The 21,307-nt window shown below is 40.6% G+C and overlaps 1 protein-coding gene across 1 annotated transcript in view; it reads left to right on the forward strand.

Annotated features, from left to right (window-relative positions):
* The first annotated feature begins 379 nt into the window (after positions 1–379).
* The window catches only part of LOC146623794 (G2/M phase-specific E3 ubiquitin-protein ligase-like), a 34,019-nt gene continuing 13,091 nt past the window's right edge, over positions 380–21,307 (forward strand). Inside the window, exon 1 of the mRNA XM_085364845.1 lies at positions 380–435. Coding sequence (XP_085220971.1) covers positions 380–435 — 56 coding nt within the window. The remainder of the gene's footprint in view (positions 436–21,307) is intronic.

Genomic DNA, 21,307 nt, shown 5'->3' on the forward strand with positions numbered 1-21,307 from the left:
TGATGATCAAAGACATTCCTTTGTCTCTGTCCACCTCTCCAGCTACTCTGGTTTTGGGGGGAGGCTGAAAAGGCTTCATTATAGGCACATCCTATCTGAAAGATCTGTTTCTTGTCTTGTAAACTTCCTGCTTTTATGATCCTTTTGGTGAGCAGGAGGTTACACAAACGCACCCCCATGACACACACACTCTCTCACACACACACACACACACACACACACACACACACACACACACACACACACACACACACGTTGTTGCACATGCATACACATGCATACAGGTGCTTACACATACACACACATAGTGCCTTGTCTTTTAGAACCTACAGGGGGTTTTACGAGGGGAGGTGCTTGTGTTGTGTAAACTGTAACTGTCATGGGAATAAAAGGCTACGAGGAGGGCTGCTCTTTGAAGGAGTTGGTTGGAGACAGGTGAGGAGCGTTGAGTTCCAGGAGCCTGGTTCCGACCAAGCCTTCCCTCGCTAGCAAGTAAAAGACCAGTTGAAGATGTTCTTGTTTTTGTTCTTCATGAGGAATAAGTCTCTAAACTAGCGGGGCCTGTGGAAGCGCAGATTCAACACAAACAAACAAACAAAACAAAAAAAGCTAAAGACAAATAAATTATCTGAGAGAACTAGAAACACAAATGAACTAGGAAGAGAAAGGAAACTGAACCAAGAATAACACTAAATCAAAGAATAGAAATTGAACCAGAATACGAAACACTGGGTCCATAGACCCAGGACCATGACATAAGGAAAGATTCAGGGTCACCTGAAGTTTAATTAATTGGTTTGTGTTTTCTGACTTCATGGATAGAGGAAGTTCGGTGGCATATGCATAGCAATGAAAAATGTATGCTATGCCTTCTAATGAGACTGTCCTTAATACCTACAGCATGCGTTTATTGCTGTAATTACTTATTATGGTACAGTGGTATGGTACAGTATGGAATGCTGCACTAAGGTCAAACAAGGACCAGCACAGAGACTGTCACAGTACATAAGATCATTTGTAATCATCACAAAAGTTGTTTTTGTACTGTGTTGAGCTCTGAAACCTGATAACAATATTTTCTATAACAAACTCACAGACCATGACAAAGTGGTTATTTGAGTTTCTGTTGCCTTCCTTGTCTACACTTCTAGTCTACACTACTATACTTTTATTACATTAAATATGATAGAGCAGGTCATCTACTAATCAGAATGTTGGTGGTTTGATCCCTGGCATGCTCCAGTCTGTGTGTCAAAGTATCCTTGAGTAAGAAAGTGAACCCCAAGTTCTGTCTTTGCCAGAATATTATTCTTTATTTCTTTATTTATTTTTACTGCAGATTTGCAAGCTTTCTAAATGGGCCTCTACAGCTGTGAAATAAGAAGCTGTGAAATTAATGTCATCCTAGCAAACATGCATTTATGTAATCATTTAAGATAAAAACAACTGTATGAATAATTTTGTCAGTTTGGCAGTTAGTCAGTTGAGGAACCAAAATTAACATAATGCTTTTTTTTTTATGGCATTGTACATATTTTTTAAATTTATTTTCTCGGTTGTTACTCATGAAATAGCAAAGCCATTCTCCACAAATATGCCAGCCTCAGATCTTAGTGACAGATCTTGTATCTTGCTTTCTTCTTAAATGAGATGGTCCTGGTTCCAAACGTTTTGTAAATAAATTTTGAGTCAATAGTCAAGCTAACAAAATGAAATTGATGTTAGACAATGAAGTAGAATGGATGCATCTCAGTTTTGCTGATAACAATGAGAGCAATAGATAAAATGCAAACTGACAAAATCTCATCTTATTTTGGGGAAAAAATGAAAAGAAATGAAACCACTGTTCTGTTTTTCATTCTTTAATCGTTAACAACAGCTTTCTGCCACTACTGTCATGTTCAGCACTCATAGTCTGAGATCCAAAAGTGCAGTTCAAACTCTAATTTGAGATTGCTATAAAATCCCAGAAGTCCCACATGCTAAGGAGATTCACCTTGTTCTTAGACATGTTAAAATGTTAATATAAGCTGTAATAGTGGTGTTACAGTTAGAGATCGCACGATACCACTTTTTTATGTCCGATACCGATACCATAAATTTGGATATCTGCCGATATCGATATGAATCCGATATAGTGTTTTTTAATCAACAAAACTGTTTTTTTATATCTTGCTGCATTTTGTATAAGTTCATACTCAAGTTTAAAACAACAACTACACTAAAGCTATTCTGTTATACCTGTATGCAAAAAAAAATATTTCATAGTTCAGCAATACTGATCAATCTAATAAACTTAAACCTACACCATCCTCCCTATTCTGGTATTTTAAAGAGTACTTAGCGTAAATATTAAGCAACCTAACTAATAGGGTTCCAACTCCCAGCAACAACAAAAATAAAAAAATAAAAAATAGGGAACCACCCCTCACGCTCCACCTCATGATGCTTAATCGACGTAATCAACCTTAATTTGATGCAGTGTGAAAAAAATGCACAGAAATCAATTATTTTTCAAGAAATATTAAATAGATCCAACATCTTTCTTCAACAAAATTGCAGACTGCACAGATGGTACCTTCCCAAAGGAAAAAGTACTATAGCTTACTAGGGTATATACACTCAACAAAAATATAAACGCAACACCTTTGTTACTGCTCCCATTCCCCATGGGATGGACGTAGAGACCTAAAATTCATTCCAGATACACAATATAACCATCCCTCCCAAACAGTGGTCACAAATCAGTCCAAATGTGTGGTAGTGGGCACATCTGCTATATTGAGATAATCCATCCCACCTCACAGGTGTGCCACATCAGGATGCTGATCTGACATCATGAGTAGTGCACAGGTGTACCTCAGACTGCCCACAACAAAAGGCCACCCTGGAATGTGCAGTTTTGTCTCACAGCAAAATGCCACAGATGCCACAAGCAATGAGGGAGCGTGCAATTGGCATGCTGACAGCAGGAATGTCAACCAGATCTGTCGCCCGTGCATTGAATGTTCATTTCTCAACCATAAGCCATCTCCACAGGCGTTTCAGAGAATATGGCAGCACATCCAACCGGCCTCACAACCGCAGACCTCGTGTAACCACACCAGCCCAGGACCTCCACATCCAGCAGGTTCACCTCCAAGATCGTCTGAGACCAGCCACCCAGACAGCTGCTGGAACAATTGGTTTGCACAACCAAACAATTTCTGCACAAACTGTCAGAAACCGTCTCAGGGACGCTCAACTGCATGCCCGTCGTCCTCATCGGGGTCTTGACCTGACTCCAGCTCATCGCCGTAACAGACTTGTGTGGGCAAATGCTCACATTCGATGGCGTCTGGCACGTTGGAGAGGTGTGCGCTTCACGGATGAATCATGGTTCACATTGTTCAGGGCAGATGGCAGCTGAGAATGTCCCAGTTCTTGCATGGCCAGCATACTCACCGGACATGTCACCCATTGAGCATGTTCGGGATGTGCTTGACCGGCGTTTACGACAGCGTGTACCAGTTCCCACGAATATCCATCCATTGAAGTGGAGTGGACCAACATTCCACAGGCCACAACTGACAATCTGATAGACTCCATGCGACGATGTGTTGCACTGCATAAGGCAAATGGTGGTCACACCAGATACTGACCGGTTCTGGGTCCCCAGACCCCCAATAGCGCAAAAAACTGCACATTCCAAGGTGGCCTTTTGTTGTGGGCAGTCTGAGGTACACCTGTGCACTACTCATGATGTCAGATCAGCATCCTGATGTGGCACACCTGTGAGGTGGGATGGATTATCTCAATATAGCAGATGTGCCCACTACCACACATTTGGACTGATTTGTGACCACTGTTTGGGAGGGATGGTTATATTGTGTATCTGGAATGAATTTTAGGTCTCTACGTCCATCCCATAGGGAATGGGAGCAGTAACAAAGGTGTTGCGTTTATATTTTTGTTGAGTGTATATTAGACTTAATAGTCACTATATACAGTAATTGACTTCTATTCATTTTACATCAAATTAAAACTTTGGGTGTCAGATAATTATTTATTAAAAGCTAGACATTTTAAATGAGAATAAGAAAGAAAAGTATGTCTTTGTGCCCCCTTTTCCCTGTTAATGCCCTATCGGCCCACCTGGCTAAACTTTGCTAGATCCGCCCCTGCACAGTTACCAGCCGTCAGCTACGTAGAAAAAGATCCTGGTGTAGAAAGTAATATTAAATAAATTCTAACAACAGCTTATCAAGGTTAAACGTGCTGCCGTTGTTCAGCCACTGGTTTCCTCTTTCTGGTGCAAAGTGGGCCAAAAGCAAACAAGAGAGACGGACTCGCGACAGAAAAGCAGATCAGCTGATCATTAAGCAGTTTCATGATTGAAGTAGCAGCAAGAAGAGGCAGTCGCTCCATATATCGTTTGTTAAGCTTAACGCAGGAATGCTTTACAAACATTCAGAGATGGACTTACACACTTGCTTTACTTCTCTCGGGGATAACTTTGTCGGAGATGAAATGCTAGCGAAGCTCCAAATGCTATCCAGACCACCGACAAGTCCCGCATGCCACAGCCGCTCTATCACGTGATGCATACGGCTCTGACGTGCTAACGTTCTGAGGTGAGTTACGGCGTGTTGCAAGTTTTGTGAGGTGCTTTCGTGATATTTAATGGATCGGATTGCATTTTTTATTTTTCTCCGATATCCGATCCAGTAATTTAGGTCAGTTTTGGACCGATACCAATACGTAATATCGGATCGGTCCATCTCTAGTTACAGTTAATACCTCACAGGAAGAAGTTCCTGGATTTGAATCTGAGTCTGTATGGATGTATGGCGATCAGAAGAACTTCATGCCTGATCAAATCTGAATACAGGTGTTAAAATGTACCCAAGTAATCTTAAACATTCTGTCATAAAGTTTCTCACCTGTTTGTATCCATCTTTCATATCATTAAAATTTTATGGCTGCAGTTAGCTAGCTGTCTTGGACTCCATTGGGAAAGCTTATAACAATGGCTGGAACTTGTCAAGCTGAGAGGCCAGCAGCTTATTGTGGTTATTTGCACATGTAAACTTCTGGTCTTTGACAGGAGACTGAAGGGAAATTAGTGTGCTAGATGAGCTGACACAGGCTGTGCTCGTACTGGTTCTGGATAATTGGGCGATTGTGGCTCAAGAGTTGGCAGTTCGTCTTGTAACCAGAAGGTTGCCGGTTCGAGTCGTTGTGTCCTTGGGCAAGACACTTCGCCTACTGGTGATGGCCAGAGGGGCCGATGGCGCGATATGGCAGCCTCGCTTCTGTCAGTCTGCCCCAGGGCAGCTATGGCTACAACTGTAGCTGCCTCGACCAGTGTGTGAATGTGAGAGTGAATGAATAGAGGAATTGTAAAGCGCTTTGAGGGCCCCGAAAAGCGCTATATAAATGCAATCTATTGTTATTATTATTATAATTATGAGCTTCGGTGTGTAAGGAAACAGTGCTACCATTACCACAAAAATGCTCTTCTGTGACTTATCATCATATCAGTTTAGTTTTCAGTTATTAACTATCTTGGCATGTGAAGAAGATAGAGTGCAGTGTGAAAAAGTATTCCTTTAACTTATTAGCAAGGACATCCCTGATCATGGAGAGGTGATGGAAAATTGGGTTAATAAATCAGTCAAGTGGAACAAGTAGAGACTGAGCCAGCACTTTCAGAAAAGGTCTCTGTGCAAAGTTCAACTAGCTGTTCAACAAAAACAACAATATGAATGTGTTCATTAATATTTTAATCTTTCTGTAGATATTGTTGGATAACTGGGTCACGCAGTGCTTCAACTTTTTAACCCAGCTGTTATTTTTTTTTGCAATGGATATATTTGAATATAATATTAAAAAATCAAAACGTAGGCTTGCTTTTTCAAAGCTCATTAACATCAGTACTTCTCAGAGATAAGTGGTCCTAACAGGACAACCGCTAAAAGTATGATTTTAAATATTTGTAATGGCATTGCTGTGTATTAACACTTAAAGGGACATTTTGTCCTTTTTGGGTTTTTTTTTTTTGTTTTTTTTCCATGTCATTTTGGCTACGTCGAATGAGGATTTCCTCACATTTGCTAGCGGATATAAATTTTGAAAAAAGTTTTAGAAATGTAATCTCAGTTCCTTAAATTATCCTAACATGTCAAAGCTACGTAAAAACCAAGGCATTTGATGCTAAGGCAAAAATTTCCCATTGAAAATCATTGATAATTCAATTTTTGGTCCCACATTTATGTTAACATCAATTAATGCATTCCTTTATGCAGCTTTACTATTTACTGTTTGAAGCGTGCAGCAAAATTTTACCCTTGTGTGTTTTTTTAAAGGGTGCTTTGCTAGTTTCTGTCACTAGAGATGCTGGATAATGGTGGGTGTAATCTCCAACTTTAAGTCTTCTCTATTACAAGACCACACCCTGCAGATTGCACTCACTACTTCTCTGTAGAAGTAGCAGTGGAGGAGCAGTCACTTTGGGGATGGCAAGATTTTACAACTATGGAATACTATGATCGGAAATGACCATGCACTCTGAAGTGGTGGCTCCTCATCCTCTCAAAAATGCACTTCCCGAGTGTCCCCTCTCCCCACCAGTGTTGGTCAAGTTACTTGAAAAACGTAATCAGTAACTAATTACTGATTACTTCCCCCTCAAAAGTAATCCTGTTACTTTACTGATTACTCATTTTCAAAAGTAATTAGTTACTTAGTTACTTTTAAAAAATGATTTACAACCTGAATAGGTAATAAAGCAATAGATCTTTCAGCCCAATTCTATTTTTTCTGCATAATCCACCATATAAAATGTAATCAAATGAAAAAGTCTCTTTTTGAAACTAGTTTTATTAGTTTTAATCTTTTAACTTTAGGCATGAAGCAAACATTAAATTATATGCAACATTCTCTGACTGGAAGAAATTTGTTTAACATTTAAACCTATTTTCTGCATGATCCATCATATAAAATAAAATAGTTTTTTTTGTGTTTACACTCACTCTTTCAAATAAATGCATGTAAAACACAGCAGAAAATAAATAAAGTCAAATGTGTTTTTGTCACTTTTTACGGAATCAAACTCAAAGTAAGGTCAGTGTCACGATGAGTTGTGTGGCTGTCGGTGGCTGGACCCACGTGCAGGACTCGGAGACAAAACATTAACTTAAACGACGGCTTTATTTGCTGGAGAGTCACCTTTGGACGATACATAAGCAACAACTTAAACTAACTAGACAGGAGATGCTGAAGGTAGACGACCATGGATACACACACAACAAACGTGGAGGACGCAACAACTGGCAGGGAAAAACACAGGGCTTAAATACATACTGAGGTGATTAGGGAATGTGAAACAGGAGGAGAGCACAGCTGGGACTCATCAGACATGACAAGACAAGGGGAGGCAAAACTCAACACATTGACATAGTACACAGACTTTCAAAGTAAAACAGGAAACTGAACAGACGAGGACTAAACTAGGGGATACAGTGACAGAAATCAAACCCAAGAGAATCAAAACACATCATGAAAACAAAGATAACTAATACAAACAGAAAAACACTGAGTCCACAGACTCAGGACCGTGACAGTCAGTACTTCCACGCTTTAAACGCTGCACGGTCATACTCTCTGCCACACTCGTTATATTATCCATTGTTGATCTGCACACAGCTGTTGCCACGAACGTCGCACTCGCTTACATCATTGTCATGAGACACTCTCGAAAAAAATCACAGTTTTAGTAACGCAGTAATGCAGCGTACTTACGGGAAAGTAACAGTAATCTAATTACCTTTTTTGCAATAGTAATCCCTTGCTTGTTACTTGAAAAAGTAATCAGATTACAGTATATTACTGCCCATCTCTGCTCCCCACTGCCTTTAAGCAGCAGGCAGCAGTAAACAGGTCATTAGAAGAGGCCGAGATGATTTAGTTTAACATTAACTACAATTTTGTCAAAGTGCCAAAGCACTTTAAGCACAAGCACTTTTTCAGTAACTTATCCGTCTTGTAGAACTGTGCTCCAAATAAAGACCTTTGTGTTGACAAGATTGTTAGTTTATCATTTACAAACAAATCAATATTGTCTGTATGGAAAGCAAATTCCCACCCAAAAAAGTGCACATGTAAAACTGCAGTGTTAATCGATACGGTTGAAAAAACTGGATGCACTTAACTTTTCTGCTGGTGCACCTGAGAAAAAAGTTAGGCGCACCAGTGCAACCGTGGCAAAAAGTTAGTCTAGAGATCTGATACCATCTTTTTCTAAACCTAACCATAGTAAAAACGTTTAAAAAAAGAAAAGAATAGAAGGCTGCTAGAGAAAGCCAAACCGATTTACTCACGAACAAATAAAAGACTGAAAAAGCCAAACAATAACATTTTTAGGTCATCAAAGTGACTTATATATCATGTTTAACTCGAGTAGCGAAAGACCGCGGGGGTTTGAAAATGATGTGTCGGTCGGCTCAGATACTTGAAGTTTACACAGCTACATTCTCACCTGAAATTATGTTAAAAGTTTTTTTTGCGACCCAGAAAGAGAAATAAGAGTAATATTAGAATAGAATAGAATAGAATAGAATAGAATAGAATAGCCTTTATTGTCATTGTACAGAGTACAACGAAATTGGAGTGCCACTCCCTTGGTGCAAGTTTCAATAATAAATATAAATGTAAAATATAAAAAGTACAAAAAAACAATCGTAAGTACTCAAACAATAGTATGTACAATATATACAGGATAGCAGCATTAATATAATGACAGTATGAATAGCAGCATAATATAATGACAGTGACGGTATGGAATAGGTTCAATTGTTTTTGTGCTTATTTACTACGGTGATAGCTCTGGGAAAGAAGCTATCCCTGAATCTGTTTGTCCTGGTTCTATGTGACCTGTACCGTCGGCCTGACGGTAATAGTTCAAACAGTTGGTTGCTGGGGTGAGAGTGGTCCTTGATGATATTGCCAGCTCTGCTGAGGTACCGAGAGTTTGCAGTGACCTCCAGGCTGGGCAGACAGCAGCCAGTGATCTTCTGGGCTGTGTTGATGACCCTCTGCAGTACTTTCCTGTCCGCAGCTGAGCACCCTGCATACCATGTTGTTATGCCGTACGTTAGGATGCTCTCTATGGTGGCTCTGTAAGCTCTCCAGGTTGTTCCTCCTGAGCACTCTCAGAAAGTGGAGACGCTGCTGGGCCTTTTTAACCACCGCCGTAGTATTTGCAGTCCAGGAGAGGTCATCAGATATCTGCACGCCCAGAAACCTCATGGAGTGTACCCTCTCCACACAGCTCCCGTGAATGTAAAGTGGGGCCGGGTCTGCTCTGCCCTTCCTGAAGTCCAAGATAAGTTCTTTAGTTTTCGTGGTGTTCAGTTGGAGGTTGTTAACTGAACACCACTCAGTCAGTCTGTTGACCTCATCTCTGTAGTCCGACTCATCCCTCCTTGAGATGAGTCCAACCACTGCGGTGTCATCCGCGAACTTTATGATGGTGTTTGAGAGATGGGTAGGGGAGCAGTCGGATGTGTAGAGCATAAACAGGAGGGGACTCAAAACACATCCTTGTGGAGACCCGGTGCTGAGTGTGATGGTGCTGGACCGGTGGGGGCCGAGTCTGACAGACTGTGGTCTATTTGTCAGGAAGTCCTTGATCCAGAGGCAGATGGGGGTGGAGAGTCCCAGGTGAGACAGTTTCTGGACCAGGATCTCTGGGATGATATGATTGAATGCTGAGCTGAAGTCCAGAAAGAGCAAATTAGCTACTCACAAATGGCACCCTTACAAACTCCAGCTACTGCAGCATCTCAACGAGGATGACCCAGATCGGCGCACAGAATTTGCAGAATGGGCAAAACAAAAATTGGAACAGGACCCTCAGTTCACGCAGAAGATTTTGTTCAGTGATGAGGTAAACTTTTATGTGAATGGTGAAGTTAACAAACAAAACCACCGCTATTGGTCTGACACTAACCCACATTGGATGGATCCCTCCAAGACTGTTGGAACAATGTGGTTTGGTGTAGTATATGGGGTACAACAATAGTGGGTCCATTCTTCATTAATGGAAACCTCAAGGCCACTGGATATTTGAAATTGCTACATGATGATGTGTTTCCCTCTTTATGCACTGAAGCTGGCACGTTCCCTGAGTTTTTCCAGCAAGATGGTGCACCACCACATTATGGGTGCCAGGTCTGAGCATTCCTAGATTTACAGTTTCCTGGAAAGTAGATTGGTCGTCGTGGGCCAGTTGAATTGCCCCAAGGTCTCCCGATCTGACCCGCTTAGACTTTTATATTTGGGGTCATCTGAAGGCAATTGTCTATGGTGTGAAGATACGAGATGTGCAGCACCTGAAACTACGGATACTGGATGCCTGTGCTTGCATTTCTCCTGCGGTGTTGCTATCAGTGTGTGAAGAGTGGGAGAAGAGGGTTGCATTGACAATCCAACACAATGGGCAGCACATTGAACACATTTTATAAGTGGTCAGAAACTTGTAAATAACTCATGAAAGAATAAAGTTACGTGAAACCAAGCACACCATTGTTTTTCTTGTGACATTACCAATAAGTTTGATGTGTCACATGGCCCTCTTCCTACTGAAAAAACAAAAGTTGTATCCAAGATGGCCGACTTCTAAATGGCCACCATGGTCACCACCCATCTTGAGGAGTTTGCCCCCTCACATATACTAATGTGCCACAAACAGGACTTTAATATCACCAACCATTCCCACTTTATTACGGTGTATCCATATAAATGGCCCACCCTGTACAATTGAAACATGAACCGATTGAAATGGATGGTGCAGCCTGACTGCTCATCAGTTTGTTACCTGTTGAAGTTCAGGCTGTGGCTGCTGGGCTGCTATCAGCATTGATTCACCTTTTACGTCACTGTGGGTTCTTGGCTAGCTTAGCGTTAGCATGTTAGCATGAGCTGAAGTTGTGTTAGGAGTATAATGCGGTTGTTTCTGTCTTGGATTCAGTTTACACAGAACCATCATGCTTTCATCATTTTTGTACAACAACAACTAAAAGTATTGTCCATATCCACACTGTAGACTTCACCACTGTTTTTCCTCATCCAACACACAAACTGAAATAAGCTGATTGTAGCAACTGTGCAAGAACAGATAAGCAAGATCGATAAGAAGGCAGACTAACAATTCTCAATTCTCATCCCTACAGCTCACTCGAGCTCACTCGCAATGACAGGAAACTATTCGTGTCAGACTTGGGTTAAGCTTCACACATCATTTGTTGTCAGTCAAGTAGATCACTACAGCAAAGGATAATAAACAGTGTTGGGGAGTAATGGAATACATGTACCATTACGTATTTAAAATACAAAATATGAGTAACTGTATTCTGTTACAGTTACCGTTTAAAAAGGTGGTATTCAGAATACAGTTACTTTGTTGAAATAAATGGATTACACGGCAGTATTTTCTTGTTTCATATGTTAGGTTAGGCTATGCCCTCTCTATTTTTGGTAATTCCACGCCGATGGAAACCCAAACAAAACACGCATTAAGAGGCTCTAATGCCTGTGTCTCAATCTCATGGCCCATGTCACCTCTACTTGCAGCCTGCATAATGACGTGAAGAAATTTTTTTTTAAATTATTCACAAAAGTTATTTAATATGAAGGAAATAGGCAGAGTGTTACAGGCATAGCCCTAAAGAATGTAGCCTCATAGGCAGTGTAGTCTGTGCCGCAGAGAGAATGGACTGCCATACCGGTTATGTGTCTGTGAGCGCGAGGGAGGGAGAAAAAGGAGAATGTATGAGTATGAGTTGTCACCGAGCAGAAACGGGAGATGGAAGCATGTAAATATAATATTAACAACTCCAGCCAAGAAGAGTGCCTGACGAGCCCAGTTCTAAGTAAGCTATTAAGAGTAGATTGTACACTTTGGTCGTGTTTTCCTCCGAAACAATTAGTTCCGTTGGAGCAGCCTTTCAACGCATCTATCTGTCTCTCACTAACAAAGTTGACCCAGACAACAAACTAAAGCTAGTTTTTGGCTACAAGCCCGACACGGAACCCGACGTATTAGCCAGAGGTCCCTTTACAGTTTTACGCCTTTACGGTTCGGAGCCACGGACCTGTTTTATAAATGTGCGGAATAGTTTTCTATATAAGATCGTTGCAAAAAGTGCAGCCCTACCTAATGTCCACCCTACTGTTACTCATTTTATATTAAGATTTAAAAATCTAGTTGGTATTGGTATGGCAAGTAGTCTTCAGTAATAGTAAGAAATCACACAGCAACAGTACATTCATGTAGCTGTAAAAAGCATGATAATATATAAAGTAAAGTAATATATAAAGTAAGTATTCAGAATACGTTACTCTCATTGAGTAACGTAATGGAATACGTTACAAAGTACATTTTGGGGCATGTATTCTGTAATCTGTAGTGGAATACATTTTAAAAGTAACCTTCCCAACACTGAGGATAAATGAAGACAAGTATGTCCTACCTGACAAGTAAGCTCTATTTAACAGAATAAATACAGAGGCTGTCTGTGTGATTTCAGATTGAATTTAATTCTTAAATTAGGCTACTGTTAAGATAGGCTGTCATTGTCAGCAATATTATATCCTTATAACCTCCACAGCATTGTGTGGTATTTATATACTTTTTTGTGTGCTTCATGTAAAACCTAAATACAGGCATCAAAGAAGAACAAAATTCAAGGTTTTAGCACATCAATCTATAAAATAGACTCACAGATCCCAAATGCAGGTCACTTAGGGTTAGGACCCTTTCCTACAGAACATCCACTGAAGGTGATTAATACACAAACTAAAGCTAACTTTTTAGCCAGTCAAGAAATTATATGAATGTTAAACATGAAATACGAATCCACTGAGCTAATGCTTCATATAATTGATTGTGCGGGAGCCATCCAACTAACTAAAAAATATTAACTGCTTTATGTGTGAGCAGTTGCTTTCCTTTTCAATGCAAAATTTACACTACACTGCATCGCAAGTATCTCTCCCCCACAGTTAAGGCTAGACGAGACTATTTAGGATTATATTTAGTCATTATCTGCTTCATTCACCACTGTCTTGCTTTTTTTCCTTCTTGCTCTTCTTTCTTCTTTCTTTTGTGACTCAGGAATTTAAAAAATTCACTGAGTTACATATATTGTTGTCTTTAGCTTGCTTAAATAGAGGCATGGATGCCACTTGGACTGAGTGGGGTCAGGTAGGGCCAGTTTAGTGGGATCAAGTCTTTCCCATTGTTACTTCAAACTTTGCATATTGCCACAGTTGTAATTTGTCAACCCTTGGGAGACTGTACTGGCTTGTGGTCCCAAGCAGTTTCCTGCTTTGTCCAGTGGCAAACTGTGCCTGTGGTCATGGCCTTAGTAATTCACTTTGCAGTTAAATTTTCTGCATCATCTAACTCAGGACCTTGTTATTTACTGGTCAGCTTTAACGTTACCTTCTGTTTGACTTGATAAATAATTGTTTTTTTCATAAACACTGGTGCATGAAGGCAGGCGATTTGTTAATATTAAATGCGCCTTTCCTATTTTAGTTATTTCCCTCATTGAGAGAAGTACGAATGCTAAGAAATGCTTATGACAACTCAGATTATGGCTAAAATGTTTCAATTGCCTATGTTCCCTTCTTGTGATATTATTACTTTATGCCTGATCTACTGTATTTTAATTAAGCACATCACTGTGGTACTTTGAATGCAATTCATCTCTGCCCTAGTAGTCTAAATGTGACCTCATACAATCTCAGTCTCATACAATTGGTCTCACAATGAAGCAATAGCTACCCATAATCCTTTCAATCAAAAGATTGGCTCAGCCACAGTGGCAAATTATATCAAACAGCTACAACAGAATCTTTGATATTATTCATTTAATTGTGTTCCACCATAACACTGGATCCTGTTGAATATAATGTCCGAAGGAGAACAAAATGAACTGCCATTAACAGCCATTAGTATTTTAATATGCAACTGTATATTACAAATTACAAGGCCATTTCACAAAGAGGGTAACAACATGCATACAATTTGTGTCTCAATATGTTAAAAGTTTCAACTGGTCACGGTGCTGATCTGTCATTGCAGTAAAGGAAATGTGGAATTTTTAAGACAGATCCACATCCTAAAAGGATTTTTCTTTTTAAATTTAACTGCTCCACCAAGGTTAAAACATTTTTAAACAAATAAAAAGGAGGATGAAGATTTCTGTGAGTCCCTTACTTTTTTAATAAGAAATATTTATCCAGATTCTTGGAGAATCATTCTAGCAGGACAAAATATTAAATATTGCAGGCTGCATGCAAGGACAATATGATAGCCTTGATTTTTTTTTCTCTTCCTCTCTTTTTGGTGATGTGTTTTGTTTCTGTCTGGACAGACATACAGTTTGAACAAATCAAACTAGGTTGTGAAGTGCAATCTAAAAATGCAATGGAAAGGTTTGGCAGGATTTTTTATTATGCTCAGCTTTAGAAATAGAGAGCATAACAGTCATACCTCATCTCGTTTATGTGTGCTAATTTTCCTGGTAATTATATATTCTATGTAAGCAAATGTTTGCTTTTTCTTCACGTTTGTTGTTTGTTGTCTCATCCTGGACGATGGTTCTGAGAACTGTCCATGAGCCCTGGACTTAAGCAGAATATTGGCCTGTAGTGTCAAAATCTCATCCACTCCAGAAAAGTTCAGGTGAAAAAGTGTTGCAATTTTTGATGTGAGTAAATCAACCTCAGCATCTTCTTAAAAAGGGTAGCACATGAATGTTGCAACTGGCTCCAGAAAAACAAAAACAAAATAGCCATCTTTCAAGATATTTGGCACAAATGGAACAGCTGATCTTCGTTGCCAAATGCATTATGTCTTTCATGTTGAGCATTTTGGTGCATAACACTTGTTGGTGTATTATGCAGTGGTAATTGAGGAAGTTCAGGTAAGCATCATCCTCCCTGCACCTGGCATTGAGCGGCCAACCATCACAAGCTCTCCATCTGCGGTGATGGACACCACCTTATGTCCTGGGAGCTGGGTTTTGTCAATAAACTTTTTGAAAGACTGAAAAATGTCCTCTCCTCATGTGTGTTCTTTCATTGGCAGTACTGTTAACAGCTCCTCTTATGCAGTCATATCTGACTTTTGGACTATTATTATCAGCATGGAACACAGAGATAAGTTCTGGATGTACCCGTTCTCTCCTCAGCATCTCTCCTCTGAAAGATCAGAACAAAATCAGCCTTTGCTCAGAGTAGGTTAATCAGAGTATAATTCAAGTGATTTGATTCTGTGATTTTTATTATTGTTTGACTTGGCAATTAGTTTCCTCCTGTTAAACTAATAAAATATCCTGCATTGAAAAAGTCTAAATTGTGTACAGTCCCTTGTTGATCTTGTGTGAAACAGTAAAGGTAAAAGGCCTATTGGTTTGTGGCTCAGCTGCAGGGGAGGGGTGGCCATGAGTACCATTCACAGAGAGTTGGGGAATGGCTGCAATCAAAGCATTGTAAGATGGTGAAAGAAGTGAAGAGAGATGTAACGTCTTTCATCATCTTACAATGCTGTGATTGCAGGCATTTCCCAACTCTGTGAATGGTACTCATGGCCATTGATCAGTGGGCTTTGATTAGTGGGTTTTGGTCAGTGGTTGTTGATCAATGGTCATGAGAATTTGCATAATTAAGATTAAGGAACTGACCTCCCAGCCCATTGTTCCTTCAGTGGGCTGGTTTCAGTCATTATGCAAAGGTACTGTTTATAGGATTGGGGAAACCTGCAGACAGCTGAGACTGAAGAAGTCACTTGGATGTGTGACGAAACGTTTCTCCCACAAAACGCTACATCCAGATGAACAGAATCAGCTTCTGGAGATGTAACAAAAGATGTTGTATGGATGCATGTTCTTACACAAAAAGTATTTTTGTCAAGGTAAAGATGTCCAGCGTTAGCTGTTTTTTAGGCTAAGCTGATTTAATTTGGTCTTTACTGTCCTTGTCTAATGTTGTCTCAGCATGGTGGAGATGCACCCTCATATAATTAGTATTCCCAGAGTAATTTTCTATAACACTCCTTGTTAATCCCATGTTTCATGTCTATCGTCTTTGTCCCATTCTTGTTGCTAAATCCAAAATAAGACTATATGTTAGATTTATATGCAGAAAGTGTTTTTCTGATGACTTTCACCAGTACTTAATCTTTCTAATGCTAACTTCTTCAGCACCATCACATCAGTTGATCTTACTAGAAAAAAAAACTTAATGGCACTACCTGGTGGACTGAAAGAGCAACTGATTTTACTATTCTAGCACTAAAAACTGATTTCTGTCTGGAATGTATATAGTAACGTAACGGTACTTGTTGTCCCTGTATTCATACAATATTCAAATGCAAAAATTTAACTGCTATGTTGTATTTTTCCCGGGCACAAAATTATTAATGCACAGATTCTCATATGACAATAACATAAAAAGCATTCTTGGTAACTTAGCTATGCTTCTAGTTTACAAGAGCACTATTTATATTTGCACCATGATATGGTGAGTAATTCCCCTTGTGCAAGCTGAGGAACATTTTGCTGTGGACTGAAAGCTTTGAAAACATTCCTTTGAGAATCAATTTTGATGTTCAGTGGTGTAACACATTTTCTGTTGATCAAGTCCTCAGTGCGGTCAGCCTCGAGTCCCACATCATTAAAACTGATACAAAGTGGCCATAACAGCTGGCCAAAGAAAAGCAATCAAAGTTAGTGGAGCAAGAATGGCTTTTAAAAGGCTTCACATTTTGCAGTATCCTTTAAAGAAATCCATAGACGAGGAGCGTAATTTATTTTCACACTTCAGATTCTACCAAAGAGACTTTATATAAATGAAAGTTTGCAAGTTTGCCATCCCTAGTGTCCCTGCCTGTACAATATCACACCTCTTCCTTTACAGCAAACGTGAAATAAGACACACAAAAAAAAAACCCTGCTCATCAAATAATGTGTGAAGCATCTCCACTTTAGCATGATGATTGAAGGTTGTTCACCCCCTACTGAAAGTCATGTTATTCCATTTTTGCTGTTTAACGCTGCCTAAAAAGCTGATGCCTCTGGATGCATGGTTACAGGTTCAAAATGTTTTGAGTGAAATTTGTTTAAACCAAGTTCTCTGTTTTGCTGAAGTTCGTCAAGTACTGGCTCACATTTAGTTCAAGCCCCCTGAATGAATGACAAGCAATAACTGCTGTTAGTTGAAACAGGTCTTAGCAAAGCAATGAACAATAATTCAGTTTCCTCTTTGAAAGAGCACAAACATCACAACAGAAATGTGACCTTCAAGCACATGAGATTATGCAGAATTTTTCAAAAACCTATTCAAATATTCATAACACTTTGCTCTCAGACATTTTCTTCGGCAGCTTACTTTTTTCTGCAAGGTAGCTTTACTCATTGGAAGCCCCTTTGTGAACTTGTTGCATTATTCATCAGATGCACGATGCACATTATAATGCTGCTGAATGCAACCCCAATGCAATTACATGACAAATATCTTAATATGTGTTTGGCATAGCTGAGACTCCATGCCCAGATGTCTATACATTCACAAATACACATGCAATCAAATGAATACCTAAAACTATAGGTGTATGAAGCACCCACGCTTTGTGCAAGCCTTCAGGGAAAAAGAAATATTATACTTTGACAACCCTTGTAAAACTGCAAGAGCACAGTCCAGAAATGCATTCATACGCAGATTTCTTCATAATACACAAAGTTACACTGTCACATCACAGGTTCCAGTATCCTTGTTTCTTTTAAGATGCTTTTTAAGAAGGTTTTTGCATCACACTTGCAACACACCTGGCACTTAACAATGTGTGCACTTTCTATAGGCACACTCTTAGAGCAGGGCGATATGGCCAAAAATATTTATCACGATATATATTTTAAAATTTGCGATAACGATATAACTGATGATATAATTGATGCGGGACAAAATACAACTCCACAACTTTACTACTGCAAAAAAACCCATCCATTTATTTTCACTTAAGCAGCTGTTTTTTATGTGCATTAAAGCTATATAAAAATTTAACAGTACAAATGCAAATTCCTTCCTGAAAGTTTAACCAAAAGGCATTTCCAGTAGAAATGGGCTGACATATCCTGAGCATAACCATGTTTAATATCCACTGAAGTTAAAAAGAGGTGCCTTGAAAAGGGTGCAGAGAGAGCTGAGGGGACTGATAAGGTATGGGAAGGAGAGCTATAGGCAGAAGATGGAGAACCAGCTTCAACAAAACAACGTTGGTGAAGTCTGGAGAGGCCTCAGAACCATCTCGGGCCACAAACAGCAGAACTCTCTGCCTGGGAGGGATGTGAGATGGGCAAATGAACTGAATCATTTCTTCAACAGATTTGATTCAGCCATGAGGCAGTCTGCAACATCGGCTGCAGACTCACCCACCCCCACTGCTGCTGTTCCACCTCAGACACTTCACACCTCCTCTATTCACCCTGCTCACTCCCCCCCACCCCCAACTGCAGCATCCAATACACACTCAACACAAGGCTCCAGCCTGTCTCTCTCAACCACCCAGGTTAGGAGGGAACTGAGGAGGATTAATGGCAAGAAGGCAGCGGGTCCAGATGGCATCAGCTCGAGGGTCGTCAGGTCCTGCACGGACCAACTGTGTGGGGTGATGGAGCACCTCTTCAACCTGAGCCTGAGGTTGGGAAGAGTCCCACAGCTCTGGAAAACCTCCTGTGTTGTACCAGTGCCAAAGACTTCATGCCCCAAGGACCTCAACAGCTACAGGCCGGTGGCTCTGACATCCCACCTGATGAAGACCCTGGAGCGGTTGGTCCTGGCTCAGCTTCGGCGCCTAATAAGCTCATCACTGGACCCACTTCAGTTTGCCTACCAGCCTGGCATTGGAGCGGATGATGCCGTCATTCACCTCCTACATCGTTCCCTCGCTCACCTGGAGACCGCTGGAAGCACTGTGAGAATCATGTTCTTTGATTTCTCCAGTGCCTTCAACACCATTCTTCCCTCGGTTCTAAAGGACAAGCTGGTGAACTCTGGAGTGGACCATCACCTCACTACCTGGATCCTGGACTACCTCACCGACCGACCACAGTATGTGAGGACTCAGGGCTGTGTGTCGGACAGGGTCGTCTGCAGTACGGGGGCCCCACAGGGAACGGTTCTGGCTCCGTTCCTCTTCACCATCTACACTGCAGACTTCTCCCACAATTCCACCCAGTGCTTCCTGCAGAAGTTCTCTGATGACTCTGCAATAGTCGGCCTCATCACTGATGGGGACGACAAGGAGTACAGAGGTCTGACCCAAGACTTTGTGGACTGGTGCCAGCTGAACTACCTCCAGATCAACGCCAGTAAAACCAAGGAACTGGTGGTAGACTTCCGCAGGCACAAGCATTCTCCACTGCAACCACTGAACATCCAAGGTATGGACATTGAGGCTGTGGACAGCTACAGGTACCTTGGTGTTCATCTGAACAATAGACTGGACTGGACTCATAACTCAGACGCCCTCTACAGGAAAGGGCAGAGCAGGCTGTACCTGCTGCGGAGACTCAGGTCGTTTGGAGTGGAGGGCCCACTCCTGAAGACCTTCTATGACTCTGTTGTGGCTTCTGCTATCTTTTATGGTGTGGTCTGCTGGGGCGGCAGCATCTCTGCTGGGGACAGGAAGAGACTGAACAGGGTGATCCGAAGGGCCAGCTCTGTTCTAGGATGCCCTCTGGACCCAGTGGAGGTGGTGAGTGACAGGAGAACGGCGGCTAAGCTGTCATCCCTGTTGGACAACATCTCCCACCCCATGCAGCAGACTGTGACAGCACTGAGCAGCTCCTTCAGTGGGAGACTGCGGCACCCACGGTGTGGGACGGAGAGATTTCGCAGGTCTTTCCTCCCCACTGCTGTCAGACTCCATAATAAAGACTTTAACTGATCAAGCACACACATCCATACATATGCAATAATACTAAGTGCAATAATCCTTTCTGTCATCGTTGTATTTTTACTCAGTTGTATATAGTATTTGTATTTGTATTCTATTTTTATCTTATTGTATATTTATTTTATTTTATTCTACTGTATATAGTATTTTATTTTATTCTATTCTGTACAGTTGTGTACTGTATTTATTCTTATTGTATTCTAATTTTTTGCCTCATAACTTTTGCACTGTCCACTTCCTGCTGTGACAAAACAAATTTCCCACGTGTGGGACTAATAAAGGTTATCTTATCTTATCTTATCTTATCTTTGCAACATTAAACTGCAGTGTGCCAAATAAAAAAGTCAAATACGTATTTTCCAGACCATAAAGTGCACGGGATTATAAGACACATTAAGCGAAACAAAGCAGTCAGATGAATCAAACTTTATTCAACTCATTCTTCTTGCTTCCTCCACTTCTGTACCATTGATTCATTAATGCTGTATTCTAGCACAGCTGCTCTATTTCCATGTTGTTGCAGTATATTAATGACTAACCTTCTATTGTGGATGGATTATCTCAGTTGTTGTCCTGACTGAAGTTTGGTCCGTTTATAGCATCCTGCCATGCGATTGCATTTGTCTCTTACCATCAGGAACCTTCACGTTAACGTTTATCGAGTGGAAAAGTGTTAGCGTTCATCCTCCAGCTTCACTGTTTATGTTATGCAAACATAGCTGTGTTGCTAGCGATCACGTAGCACATCATTATATACCACCTAGTCCAACTTCAGTAACCTTACAAACGTCACTGCTGTTTAGTTTCCTGTCTTCATTGATGTTGGAAGTGATAGCAGAGCTGTACATTTGAATTTTTTCAGAAATCTCTCAGTCAGAACATGCTTAGGTAACTAGCGAAACTAGCAAGCTAACTTCCGCTAACTTCCTGCTAACTTCTAACTCCATTAAATGTAATAAATTCTGTTTTCATGGATGCCTGGATGTTAAACTTCATAGTTACACCTGGTAAAGCAGCAATGCTGGTCATTTTATTAAAGATGAAAGAATTTAGACAATTTTTAACTCTCAGTGATGCTGCAGTGTTCGTTTGACTTTTGGACCTGAAGCGGATGGACCCAGATTACTCCCAGATTTACGAGCACCTTAGTCCGACAAATACGGCAATAACGACGGCCTGCTTGCATGTTCTACAAAAAAAAGTGCTTTGGTGGGTATCTGACGGACAAACACCAAACCAGTTCCACATCACTGAAGTGGCACCATTTTTACAAACCAATTCTGGTTCATCCGTTTCACTCAA

The sequence above is a fragment of the Diplotaxodon limnothrissa genome, linkage group LG10 (assembly GCF_057381915.1).
Source record: "Diplotaxodon limnothrissa isolate DT_005_m linkage group LG10, D_limnothrissa_male_GT1.1, whole genome shotgun sequence".
Classification (NCBI taxonomy): domain Eukaryota; kingdom Metazoa; phylum Chordata; class Actinopteri; order Cichliformes; family Cichlidae; genus Diplotaxodon; species Diplotaxodon limnothrissa.